The sequence below is a fragment of the Haemaphysalis longicornis genome, unplaced genomic scaffold (assembly GCF_048455015.1).
Source record: "Haemaphysalis longicornis isolate Haplotype H1 unplaced genomic scaffold, Haemaphysalis longicornis Haplotype H1 scaffold_2, whole genome shotgun sequence".
NCBI classification, from domain to species: domain Eukaryota; kingdom Metazoa; phylum Arthropoda; class Arachnida; order Ixodida; family Ixodidae; genus Haemaphysalis; species Haemaphysalis longicornis.
The window spans coordinates 276374574-276388975 of NW_027526295.1; the positions used below are offsets into that span (position 1 = coordinate 276374574).

General features: G+C 48.1%; 1 protein-coding gene across 1 annotated transcript in view; it reads left to right on the top strand.

Moving 5' to 3' along the window:
* The first annotated feature begins 356 nt into the window (after positions 1-356).
* LOC144170739 (uncharacterized) overlaps positions 357-14402 on the top strand; it is a 124544-nt gene continuing 110498 nt past the window's right edge. The window contains exon 1 of the mRNA XM_077700721.1: positions 357-678. Coding sequence (XP_077556847.1) covers positions 597-678 — 82 coding nt within the window. The 5' untranslated portion in view covers positions 357-596. The remainder of the gene's footprint in view (positions 679-14402) is intronic.

Genomic DNA, 14402 nt, shown 5'->3' on the forward strand with positions numbered 1-14402 from the left:
AAGACAGCGCGAGGTTTGACGACACCGCGCTACGAAGTCGCCGTCAAGGAGCGACGATTACAGACCCCGCGACAATTACAGAGGACACACACGCGGCCGCGCGAATTACGAAAAGCGAGCCGCTAAGAATCGTGTCAAGACGGGACGCAGACATCCCGTAGACGTTGCGGGGACGGCTGGAGACAGCGAGCGAGGCGGTCGCACTACGGGCCGTGCCGCGCGCCGATTGGCTGCCGTGCGGCCAACCGACCCCGCCCGAGGCGGGATCCCGCGCCGAGACACCGCCCTCGCTCGGGCCGGCCTTCGTCGGCTCCGAGTCTAGGGCTGCGCCGTGGCGTCAGACGCGTCACGTTCGCTGCGGCTCCAACAACGCAGGCGCGCCCGTGCGCAGCCCGGACTCGGAACGCGTTGGTGCGTCATCGTCGTCGATCGTTCTCCCGACGCTGTGACCCCGGCGGACCAAGCGGCCGGCGTTTCTGTGTGGTGTAGCCGCCGTGGGCCGAGAAGAGAGTGGTGTCGGTGTTTGTGGTGCTTTCTGACCGCGCGGTGCAGCCGATGGAGCGGCATGAGGACTGAGGGCGCGCTCCGCGAGTGCCATGGTCCACAGCCCCCTCGCGGCGCACGACGCTCAGGGTAGCGCTGGCAGGCACCAAGCCCTGCTGCTCGACAACGACAGAGGTGAGGGCGACGGTTGTGGGTGCCGCGCGCTAGTGCTGTACGGGTGGCTGGAAGGAGTACGCGCCTTCGCGCCCTCCCCTGAAGTGTGTAATCCGCCGGCGGTTCGGTGCTCTTTACTCTGAACTGGCAACCATTGTTCGCGCTTCTAAAACGAAACAATAATTTCTTGAGGTGTCTTTACCGGTAAACACGTAGCAACTAGCGGATTTTTTTCGAAACCCGAGCACAGCTGTGAAGACGAATGAGTGTGAAAATTTCAGCGGCATTCTCCACATCTGAGTAGAACAGCTGCATGCGTTTAAATTGGGAGAATCCGTCCTACGGGGGACATAAATGCGTTCATTTGTGTCACGGCGGGGTAATTAGATCAGAAAAGTTACTCTTAGGCTATCCCGAGATACAGTTTCACAACACTGCACTTGATTGACTAATCTGTGCAGTCAACGAGGAAATTTCGGTGAACTACGATGTCTAGCACACAATATACCTCAAAGTTTTGGTCCGCTGACGCAAGCAAGTATGCCGTTCTGTGTTGCACGTTGCCACAACAGATCACGTTTTTAAGTCAAATTGTGTGCACGTCACTGCCGTTCCGGTGGCGTGGCAATATTGGTCACTCTAAAGTCTAAAGCATTGTAGTGAAGCTAAACCACAGGACTGCCTGCAGTGTCCACTCGGGCGCCATTTAAATAAATCATTATGCAGTCAGATTAGCCACCCAAGTACGTACTCACCTCGCGTTTGTGCTTATCATTGTTGTAGGCTCTGACAGTTGTGACGTCGTCCTGCCCGACTTCAAACTTGTGGTTATGGCTCTCGCAATACTTCAAGCACAAGAATAACGCCTCAAGGAACCATAAACGCCTACAGGTTTCGACAAAAATACGTAACTCAGAACTCTGGCTGTCTTATAGTTACATATAATATATACTTTATAGTTTTTTGTTCGACAAAAATGACGTCAGTGCAGTGAGGCACGAATAAGGGGAAGGGAGGTTGCTCTTCCAAATAGTTATCGCCTTGATAACTCCACTAAGCTTTTACGCTTCTTTTCGTGGTCAAGCCAACTTCCAACTCGTGGTAACCAAGCAGTCTTAAAAATCGCCGCAGGTGGGCTTCACCACAACACTCCAGAACGACCAATCACCGTGACCAAACGTGCAAATTTGGCGAATGACGCGGCCCAGCATGCGATAAGAGCAAAAAAATGGCATCTCCACTGTGTCAACATCGCAGATGCAAGGCGTGCATATTAGCACATTTGGTCACGATGATTGGTCGTTCTGGAGTGTAGCGGTGAAGCCAACCTGCGAGGACGTCCCCTTGTCGGGATCCGCCCCTGCGACGTTTCCCCGCCAATTACAACGCTGAAGGGCGCCCGGAAATTACTTTTGTTACGTTATGACCCAAACGATGTTTGTCTTGCCTTCAGTAGCTAATTAAGTTAAATGTTTTTTTTTGTTATCTCGTATCGCCGGAGTGTTTACTGTTGGGGGTGTACAATAAGCTTCTAAGAGTGTTTACTGTTGGGGGTGTACAATCAGCTTCTAAGAGTGTTTAACGTGAGGGTGTGCAATCAGCTTCTAATATTATATAAGGGGGGGGGGGGGGGGCGTGTACAGTCAGCTTATAGGAGTTTTAATGCTGGGGGGTAAATCAGCTTCTAAGGGTGTTAACTGTTGGGGGTGTACAATAAGCTTCTAAGAGTGTTTACTGTTGGGGGTGTACAATCAGTTTCTAAGAGTGTTTAACGTGGGGGTGTACAATCAGCTTCTAATGTTGGGGGTGTAAAATCAGCTTCTAGGAGCGTTTAATGTTGGGGGTGTAGATCAGCAAAGGTGAAACACGCGAACACGCAGTGACGACCACGAATACTGGCATACCCCGGGCAAGCACAATACAAGTTCGGGATTAGAATAATTTGGTCCCAGCGGCGGCAACGGTCACAGGGCGCCAGTACTTGTCATGCATAATAGGGAGCGTATAACAAGTTGTTGTTATTTTTTTTTTTCATTTTTGCCCTAATAATAATGGGACACGTAAGTTACTTCTCCACAGACCCTCGGCTTACGCGTGTGCCAAATTAGGCTGTAAATCGGGACGCTTTGCTGGTTGTACGCACTCCAAACTGGGCGCATTGATAGCAGTGTCAGGCGGCGGCAATGACTCGCAATCTTCCTCTTCGGCCAATGCAAAATTTTCAACTGCTATGAAGTCGTGAGCCAGGGCTTGCTCGTGGCCATGCGACTGAGCAAGAAAAATCATATCGCCCGCGCACAGAAATCGGTGGGAGAAAGAAAGAGAGAGTGAGAGTGAGAAATGAAGCCCCACGAGTGACAGTACATGCACCAGACACATATCCCGATGTCGTCTTCCGGAGAGTATGCCTTCTTGAGGCTCGCGCTTTTGTCGCCAATTTCCGTAACGCCTTCGCGCAAGCAACGCCTCGAAGTCGCCATTTGCAAACAACCGCCATGATGCCGACCAACATTGAACACACCATTGCTTTTTAGTTTCACCGACATATGTGAACAGTGCGGCGCAGACGCATAGGGTCGCTTGCAAGTAAGGTATATATGAAAAATTCTACAAATAACCCTCCAAGCGGACGTGAAGCATGCACTTCGTCGGTCGTAACAATTTTTGGGAGGCTCTGCGGGGCAGACAAAACAATTTTTGCGGCTTGCTTTTATTTATTTTCCATATAAATTTAAGATGTCATTAACTTCAGTGATATCCGTTCTACATGGCGCGAATTTTGCCTGCGCATTCGCAGCTGCGGCGGCGCTCGGGAGGCAAAACAATCCATCTTTCAATTTTTCCTGCTGCGACAGATTACCGAATACCAAGCGGCGTTCAAGCCATCGCAGAACGGCTTTTACCCTGCTCACCTCCCACTTTTGTGAACACAAATAAATGAAGAAAGGAAGAAATCAAAACAGAAAGAAGTTCGACAGTTCTAAACATTTGGCAATTCGCCACAGCAGCGAGCATAAATCCGTTTGCCGCAGCTTCGAATTCGCATGCGAAATTCACACCATGTAGAACGGGCTTCACACGAAACTGCAGCTCGCGTTTCCTGACAAGCAGGTTTAATGGTTTCGTTTGCACTGTGCCCGCACGTTACGATACATTTTTTTTGTATAGACGGTGTTCTTGCGTGGCTTCGCAAATATAGCAGCAACGAAATTACACTAATGAAAAAAAAAAAAAAAAAACTAGCCTTAGTTCTAGCCCTGAAGTGTGTAATAGCTTGTACCCTTGATCCCGGGCCGCTTGCCGCGCTTGATAGGCAATGACGTTCCCCCTACGTCAATACTGCGCTAACGAGGTTGGCGAAATGGAGCCGGGCGGAACCGACAACCTCTGCGCCAGGGTCATTGCCACCACTCTGCGGCCACTTTACGTTTAAATGCCGCCTCCTCAAGAAGAGGCGGCCGTCACTAAACACCCCCGTCATTACAACCATTTGTGGCACTCTGTGGGAAAAGGTGATTACGCACAGGAAAGGCTGTCCGCACGCCGCGGCCTGCCTTTAGGTCCACCGATCGCTGTTGTTCCGCCCTAGCGCAAGGGGCGTCTTTCGTGACATATAAGCCACCCCCACCTTCCCGCTTCGCCGCTTTTGTTCCCTTCGGCCTGCTTACTTCGTCGGGCGATGCGTGACGTCCCGAGAATCAGCTTTCCTTCTCTTTGCGTTTGCCCTCTCTACGCGAGTACGGAAGCCGTTTATAACGCGAATGTATTACGTGCTCCATGAAGCGAAAAACCTGGCCTTGTGAGCAGCGGATGGCTTCAGAACTCCATGTGCGCGCTCCGCAGCATGGTTTTCAAACGAAAGGTTACCAGGAGGAAAGAAATGAAACGCAAAAACTCTCGGGCCATCTCCACTGATGTGATACCGGGGGATGGGAGAAGCATGCAGTGTATGCGTATTCTTAAGCCCGTTCTACTACATGGGGCGAATTTCGCTTGTGAATTCGCAGCTGCGGTGCCGCTCGTGCACCAAAACATTCTATTCTCGTTGCTATGGCGAATTTCCAAAATTTTTGGAAGAGTGGAACTGCTCTTGTGAACGCCGCTTAGCATTTGGCAATGTGTCGCAGCAGTGAAAATAGGAAAATAAATCGTTTTTGCCGCACGGGCGGCGCCGCAACTGCGAATTCGCAAGCGAAATTCGCCCCATGTAGAACGGGCTTTAAATTAGCGCCTTGGCGTTTTTGCCAACGGAGATGAAACCGTTGGAGGGTAGAGCTATGCAGCTTTGCTGTAAACGTCTCGTGTCTTTTAGCACGAAGCGTTCTAGCGCGAAGCGTAAACGAGTTTCCCGGTGTTTTAGTACCGTGACTACATGAGACGACGGTTACGACGACGACATGAGACGCCAACAGCCCGAGCCCCTAAAATCATGAGCCATTCCACTCTGCAGCGACGGTGGGTGACCGGCGAAGCTTTTGAGCGCATGGCACAGAGGTCACACATAATTTATGTAAAAGGTCCGAGGAAATTTTATTTCCCTCGAGCGTGAACGGCGGTTAAACAAGCACGGAAATTTATTTTGACTGCACTGATCGGGAAAATACCGCTTATGTTATAATACACTCAAAATTCATATATATCCAAGTGATGAGACGATAAGCTTGGTTGAGGGCAAAAGTCATTTTTGGATCTTGCAAATGGTGCCTATAGGGCCTACTCAAGGTGCATATTCAAGTAATGAAACGTATAAGCTTAATGTCCGAATCATCTTTTGAACGCCATGCACCTCTGGTGGTGTCTGCGTGCACGCACACACGGCCCCCCCCCCCCCCCCCCCTTCACACACACACACACACACACACACACCGGGACGTTCGCTTTCCAACGCCTCGCACGGTAGAATCTATAGCACTTCAAAAACACGTGAAGCTTCGGGAGTTTTCACACGTGGACGTGAAAAATACATAGAACTCGGGCCACAAAGCTTCGCTTAAAACAAACCTATCGTCCGTTTCAGAAACTGCGTGCAGACTGTGTTGTTGCCAACAGTCCGCCCACAAAGCACGCCTAATTCACCGTGAAGGGGGCCTTCAAAGGACATTTACGTCTGCCCTCTGGGCTGGTGTAAGCGCAAGGCCCAGGCGCCTTTTGTCGTCTTCTGCGTCGGCTAAGCGCGGTCCGTAACGCGACTACGCCAACAAGCCCGAATTGCAGGAGGTGCACAATGCCAGCGGAAACTACAATGCTTTCGCATCAATACACGTCGGCAGACTTAACTGCCCCGCCCAAGCCGTTGAGTCACACGACACGCGGGGCACACGTTTGCTGTCTGGTGCCTCCTGTTGCCATAGGTATTATTTAGCCTGGGTGGCTAAGCACCAACTGGTGAGCTCAACAAGCTGCCACCTACGCTTGAAAAATCATGCACACCTCCGTCTAACGACGATGATGCTTTATCGCAAAGCTCTATCGTATGGGTTTCCTTGGTTGCCTTCTGGATTTAAACTTTGACTAGTTAAGCGTCGAATTTCACCAGCACGCAGTTTGGTCTTTTGATCGCAGCGTCTTTGACTTTGACCATTTCCCATTCGATTTCGCACGAAGAAAGCTTAGTGTTCAACCATCGTAATCATTAGACGGAGGGCTAGATGAGTTCGCTGTTTAATTTTGAACTTCCATGCCCCGTCTCCAAATCAGTTTGTCACATCAGTTGGAAGAGTATACTCTTCCGACCGATGTGACAAACTTGCTGGGGCACGCCTTTCGCTTCATCCGCGGCCTCGCTGTATTACAGAGCGTCCATAATTTATCTTGACGGATGCAAGGACAGCGGCTCAGTCAAATTCAAGTTTCATGTGATGCATTGTGTGCGAAACTTTGTTCCAATGATATACAAGTCAACTCAAAAACAACCCGTGGATCACACGTGAAATAATTAAATAAATAAGTAAATAAATAAACATAAAATAAACAGGTTGCGAAAAACTAGCTAGAACCGAAATTTTCCAGGCTACCGTACTATACTACATTCGCTTACTAGATCATTTAAGGACCAAGTGCGAAACGCTAAACATAAGTTCTGCGATTCTATACATTGCATGAGTTCATTAAGGACTTCCCTCACAAATTCTGGCAGCATATGAATACATAAATGGCTAATCGAACTTCACCAGATGCTGAAGATCAAGCATGAGCAGATGATTTCAATTGTTACTTTCTTTCGGTTTTTACAGCTGATAATGGTACTACGAACATCAGGCCTTCTTTATACAATCAGGGTATCCGATTGTTAGGTATACGCATTCTTTATCAGAGACTGGCATCCTTTCGCTGCTTCTAAGCACCAATTGAAAGAAAAGTATCGGTCCAGACGGAATTCCAAACAGCTTCCTAAAACGGCATGCGGAACCAGTCAGTAAATAACTTTATTTGATTTATTCCAGATCATTGACAGACGGCCGCGTTCCTGCTGAACGGAAAATTTACAAAATTCTTCCGATATTGAAATCGGGTAGTGCAGCTACTCCTTCGAATTATAGGCCTGTTTCTATCACCTACACCAGCAGCAAAATTCTTGAACATATTATAGTGTTAGCCTTTTGTTGCTTAAAAAAAAAACAAAAAAACTTTGCATGCAGACTGTGGTTTATTTTGGTTTTCTATTACTGTGCATCTAGAAAAAGCAAAACCAAAAAAATAAAATTAAGCGAAACGTTTCTTTTGCAAGATACAGTGGACAACGTGAACACTAGCTTTCGTGGAAGAAAATTCGATAATTTTTTTCAGCACCTCAGCTTTTTCCCACACGCTTGTACGCTTGAACACAAAACTTTGAAAGCGACGCACGCTGCTCGCCGTTATATATATATATAAAAAAAAGCAGTCACTTTTGTCGTCCGCGCACAAGTGCACCTTGCACTTTCCACACATGTATGCAGTACTGCGTTTGCCTTACTTCGCTTGCATTACTTCGTATCCTTCTCTCCCAAGGCGTTCGTCATCACTGCCAGTTGTCACGTTTTTGAAAATCAGGAGATTGAGTTGATCCTGCGAAAACTGGACGACCTACAGTTTCGTCAATTTTGGCAGCGGTAAAATATTTTTTTTATTACCCGCTGAATTCTATCAAGGACTAAGTAATAGTGCGTTACTAAAATAATGTGAACGTCAGAAACAACGAATATGAGGCAACAAGAAGCAATTGGCGCTACACGGCGCACATCACCCGCAACTGTATGGGTGGATGTAACCACAATGAATGGCTACCACTACAGTGACACCCCATAAAATTGTCCTGAAGAAATTATATTAGCTTTACTCAGCGGAAATATTCACAGCTCTTGGCTAGGAATGTAACCTCTGTCGTGTTACTAAGAAAGCAGACAGCGAATAATGTTTTTGTCTTGCTTATAAGGAAAAAAAGGACAGATGAATGTAGCTTCGCCGCCGTACCAGACAGTTGCTATCTTTGACGCCAAGTTTGGGATAAATCGCGATATGTGGGTGCCATCTAGTGCGGCAAATAAAACCCTCATTGGCCACTGTAGTTGCCCATATTCACAGGAGAATTTCCGAGGCATTGCAGTTGCTCCAAAAAACGCGGAAATTCGTCCACTGTATAGGGGACACCATGCAACGATTGTAATACGTTTTATTGAGTCAAACAACATTTTGCATTCGAATCAGCTGGGCTTAAGATCAGAACTATCTACTGTTACACAGCTCGTCGAAAGACTCCATGACCTGTCTTTCGGAGTAAATGAACGTATTCAAAGTGGTGTAATTTTTCTAAATTTCTCGAAGGCATTCGACCACGTCTCGCGCACTACAATACTTCTTAAGCTTAATCACTTGTTCGGCGACGGCCCCGTTTTTAAGTGGATAAATAATTACTTAACTGACCGTCACGTTAATCACACTTAGGACTTTGTTCCAGTGTTATCAAGCGCTCCGCAGGGGTCTGCACTAGCTTCAGTTTTGTTCCTAATATTTATAAACGACATAACTAATTATGCAGACCTAAAACTTATACTCTTTGTGGATGACTGTATGCTCTACAATGAAATACGTGATGCGATGACCAGGTGAAGCTCAATAATGCATTAAAAAGACAGCTCAGTGGTGGGCAGATTTGCAAATGACAATAAACATTGACAAAAGCGTATTTATGTACATTACAAACAATCTGTCTAACTTGATTTTCAGTACCATTTTAAAGGGACAGACAACCGATTTTTGTCGCGTATATGTTCTCTAGCTCATATGAAAGCCGGCGTTTTATATAGCCCGGTAACCACAAGCAATTTTTAAACAATCTGGAAGAAATAATTTTAATTTGGCAGCAAACTTCCTGAAATCGGAAGGGTGGCGGTTCGTAGTGTCGAAACTTGACACTACAATATGTGTCCCTGTCACGTGACCTGCAAACCTAGCAGCTCCTGTAACTGCTTAAATGTTTATTTACGTATTGAAAACCTTTTAACACAAGTATTTGTACAAGCCTAAATAGTATATGTATTTCTAAACATTACTTTGAAAATTCTTAAGACACGCCGCCCGCCGCCGCTGGGTTGCTCCCAGTGTGGCTAACTGAGCCACCATGCCCGGAATCAACGGCAGCGTTCAGTAAACAGACCTAGCGAAGGAGCTTTGACGGTTCTGTCTGAGTCAGGGGCGTTTGTTCTGCTAAAATATTTGATTTCAGTCTCCAAATACGGCAACGGCAGCTTAAAAAAAAAAAAAAAAAAAAAAAAAACGTCGCGCCCGGGGAGAATCGAACTTCCCGCCCCCACATGAAGCCAGATTCTACCTATCGTCTATCCCAACAGATGGCGCATTCGTGCAAAATTGACCCTTGCATTAAAAAAAAAACACATAAAGGAACAGGAAAGCCTGCGATTCAAACTTTTTTAGCTGGGAACAAGTTTTTAAATGTCGTATTTTATTTCCCATACAGACAAAAGTATGTTGGCGAGCTACTCTACGTCATGGTTGCCAGCATTAGTTTTGGGAGGGACACATACGACTCGTAGATCAAAAAATTCCATTTAAAAAGTTCTAGAGCGTTATCAGCAAAACCGTTTCTCGTCAAGGTGCTTTAAGTGATGCTCTTTCATTTGGGATAGAGAATATATACTCGACAAAAATCGGTTGTCTGTCCCTTTAACAATGCTCTTCATTCCAAGAGTTAACCAGTATAAATACCGTGGTATCATAATTGCGTCTGACCTTAGCTGGACAGAGCACTGAGTCAAGTGTCCAAAAAAGGATGAACAAATGGTTTTTATTAGACGGACCCTGTCATTTGCCACACATAAAACGAAGCTTTTTGCTGACGTCACATTTGTCACCGGTCTTAGAATACGCCAGTTGTGCGTGGTTCCCTCACACTGCGAATAATATCGCCATGCCGGAAAGCGGAAAGCAGTGGAGGAGGAGGAGGAGGAGGAGGAGGACGAGGAGGAGGAGGAGGAGGAGGAGCAAACACTTACTGAGCAAAAGGACGGGAGTGATGGGTGGTGGTCAGCTTCCTGCGTCCAGGAGGCCGCGAACCTTTGCTGATTCCAGGGCTCGTTGCACCAGGGCTTTTTGGCGCTCCGGTGCCGAGCTGGTCAGCGCAGCTAGACTCCCACTGCTCAGGGGAAGGGGGGCGGGGTCAGGGTTGCGTGGGCAGGAGTAGACGAGGTGATGGGTTGTGAGAGGAGTGTCGCAGTGCGGGCAGTTGTAAGGGTATGTGGATGGAGATATGTGTGCGAGGATGGTGTGATCATAAAAGGTGTCAGTTTGTAGTCTGCGGTAGATATATGACTCGTATGGGGGTGGGGGGGAGGGGGGGGGGAGGATATGTTCCTTTTGTGTGGGTGTAATGTGACAAGAGTGAGCTGTAGCTGTTGTCGAGGGCTGCCAGGTGGATAGCTCCACTGTCCGTGCCCCTAAGAGTAGCTTGCGTTGAGGATGGGAATGCCCGGGAGTGGAGTTCTCGGGCGGAAGCGTGCGTCGCTTCGTTCCCAGCAAGACCCGAGTGGCCAGGAGTCCAGACAATGGCTACTTCTATGTCTTCAGGCAATCGCTGTAGGATTGGGATGGCCTGGACTGGTGCCAGCCCAGCTTGGTACATTCGGCAGGCTTCCTGACAGTCCGAGATGATGGTAAGACAGGGTTGATTGTGGTGAGTGGTGGTTGCATGGACTATAGCTAGAGCTTCTGCCGATCTTGTGGATAAGTCTAAGTACGTTGCTGCAGTGGCAATTTCTCCTTTGGAATCCAGCGTGACCAGGGTGGAGCCGGGTATCTTGGGATTATGAGCGATATCTGTATATCGGGTATGACAGTCGTCTGCATATTTCTTCATAAGCTGGCGGACCTTTCCCTCATGGCGGCCTCGATTAAAGGCTGGGTGCATATCCTTGGGAATGGGAGCAACCTTGAGTTTCTTGCGTATGTGTAGCGGGATTCGTTGAGGTAAGTCGTTGGTGTTCGGGCTTGGTCTTCCGAGTGCGCTTTATCTTTAACAGATACGGACGCAATGATTCGCCGACCACTCTATTGCACGTGCCGGTCTAGCCACCCTTGATAGTCGCGTAAAGGTTTTTCAGCTTAAATTTCTCTACATGGCAGAGGGAAGCGAGCGCCGGTGGAAGAGGGCGCCTGGAGGTGGAGAGGACGAGCGCTCTGGTGTGCGGGCAAGAAGGAAGGAGGCGCACCGCACGCGATGCTCACGGCCAAAGCGGACGCGCATCAGAAATGATGATGATAAATTCTTTTATTAGGAAGGGGAGGACCGACGGTCGCTGGTGGCAGGGAGGGAGGTAGACGCTAAATCACGCTCGCAGGCCACTGGCAACGCCAGTGGCCTGGCGAGTAAGGTCACCAGGTGTTGAGGACGTTCAAGGATGTCCCATGATTCTATATCTGAATTTTGAAAAACGCTATGGTTCAGTCTATGAATATTAAAAGCGGAACACGTCGGGGATCGCGAGGGTGGTAACGAGGTGGCACATGGTCTTGCCACCTCACAATCTGGAGTTCTACCTGTTCATCTTCAGCCTCTCCTGCTGGGATCTCCCAACCTACGTGACAACCCTTATGCAGGACTCGCCGCCAGGCGGCCACTTCGAAATGGCGCGAGTACGACGCTATACCTCCGGTTTCTTCACCGCGAGAGATTAAAAATCATCACCTCTCCATAAATCTTTAGGGATTTACCCCTCAGCCGATCGCAAGAAATATTTATCAACAAAGTACTTGTTGCCAACACGGCCACTACACCTCATATCATCCATAAATGGCACCCACTTGCTGACCGGAAGAAGGGCATCGGCACCGCTGCCCCCTGCACATGTACCTTTTGTTACACTGTGGGTGAAGAAAACATGGAACATCTTGTTCTGCACTGCTCCGCATAATAAATAAAATGCAAGAAAGAAGCACAGCAATACGCCGCCCTCTGTTGGCCGCAAAACAACCAATCGGATAGGAATGGGTATACAAACAAGTCACGTGACCACCTCTCTAATGCAAAAACTCAGCCGTTTTCTCGTACAGAAGTTAGAACTTACAAACCAACCAAAACGACAGAAAAAAAGTGATGGCAGGCTATGAGCACTCAACTGTATACACATTTCGGTCAATCTCATTTTCCGTGCTTAAACTGAACTCCGATAATCGCGCTACGCGCCAAAAATCGCCCTTTTTTGTTTGCGAGTTCTCACGTTCCGCGGGAACAACGCGTAGGAACAAAGCCGAGTCGTCCGTTCAGTGATACATCCACGCCGACCAGGCGACAGATAGACATGTGGAACGAATTGGGACATAGCCGAATAGGCCCATAACCGCAGTAGTCAGGGCGTCGCGTTTTCCCATTCATACTCCCTCTGGGACTGTCCCTTGAATGGCCTTACAGACTGTCATGGTGACTGATGTCTCTCCGCCACTCGCGAGCTAGCGTACTGAATGGGAAAACACATACAAAAAAGTGAATCCGCACACCTCGTACGCTACTGCAGCCGCGCCGACTCGAAACACAAAGTAGCGTTAAAAAAGCTAAACAAGATAAATAACAACGATGATCAAGCTTCCAGCGGTCTCAATTAGGACTTAAAATCCTGCCTCCAGTCCGAGTCGCTATCAAACACACGCTACATGCCTTTGTCAGACGAAAAAAAGGACTGGGCGGAGGATCGTAAGAACTGGAAAAGAGCAAAGGGATCCGGGGGATTCGCGGCAATTTATATACATGATCGCCTCTTCTCGCGTATAGTATACGCATCTCAAAAGTGATGCTGCGGGCTCCCGTATCAGTAAATTATTGTCTGGTACGATCCACGCGGGCACGCACATGTCTCATTTGCATACACGCGATAATGATCTCGTATGTATGTAGAGAGGAAGGAAATACAAGCGGCCCGAAGACATGCTGATCTATAGACGTGACCCTCGCCGTACGTAAAGGTTGTCCGGCAACTTTAAAATGGAAGAGACAATAATGAAAGTCAAGGACAACTAGAAGCTGTTTCGCTTGGAGAATGGATAATTAGCAAACGTTGATGCAAGTAACAGCTCAGAGAGAGGAGGCAGGGGCTGCACAAATGTTGGGCCTTTCCCGGGAGCTTTTTCTCATGTAATACATTATTACAAGGATAAATCGTGCCTCGAATATAGCTCGTTTAAATCTCATTTTGAACAGAAGTGTTTTATGTGTCCCGCTCAAACTGTTTCTTTTTTAACTGGCGGTGGTCAACGTATACCAATTTTGACCATTTCCCGCGTGTAACAACCAAATTATGCGCTTTTACAGGCCGCCAGGCCATGCACGACAGAGACCATGATAGCTACAGTTATAACGTTCTTATGGTGCCCCAAAATGAGTGAAGAGAAGATAGCCGCGGGGAGGGAGGGATGCAGAAGTGGTTTTGAGGCTTTAATATACGCAGCACCAAATAATGAACCGGTTACAGCCGAGACATGGCGAGCATAAGCAATAGAGGGTCGTTTGTGCTGATAAAGGGCCGGCATAAGCGAATGACGGCTGAACATCGCGTTTCTTGGCCCAAGCTTGACTGCAGCACTCAACCGTTGTTCGGCAGAGCTGGCTGGAGATCGTTTTAACTGGCTGGTTAAGCTCGTATATCGCCGATATTTGCAAATAACAGCTTTAATTCATGAATACTGACTGCCAAATGTTAAAATGGTTTGGCTTGGAGTGACGTACTCAGCAGTTGTCCATTCAGGCCAGGCCAATAGCTCATATATAGAATATATATATAACGGTTATTCATGAAAGCTGCCTGAGGCAATGGCCCCGTACCTTCACCAAACAAGCTACGTGTGGCGACAGGCCAAGGGAGACGAATCACGGCATCATGAGGCGATGATTTCCGGGATAAAGCATAATTTTGAAGACAAAGACCCCTAACGGCGTTCCAAGGCTAATAACGCCTAAGGCGCACACGCCATTTCGCCGACTTTACTTTAGCGTGGCACACGAACGCGACAGGTATACCCATCTGCTGGGTTTGCGGAAATGCTCAGCCCATCCTTATAGACTTCGCGCACGCGCGCGCAACACACCCATCGCAAATTACGCGTTGTAAAAGCGCAGGAACGCTCCCTGCGCTAAAACAGGAGCGTCTTCGCTGAGCGGATAGGAAGAATAAAACGAAGAGCCAAAGTAAATGAGGCACGGATGGTCGCATCGCATAAATGAAGGGGACAAAGAAAAACAGATTTGCCTCACGTGCAGCGAC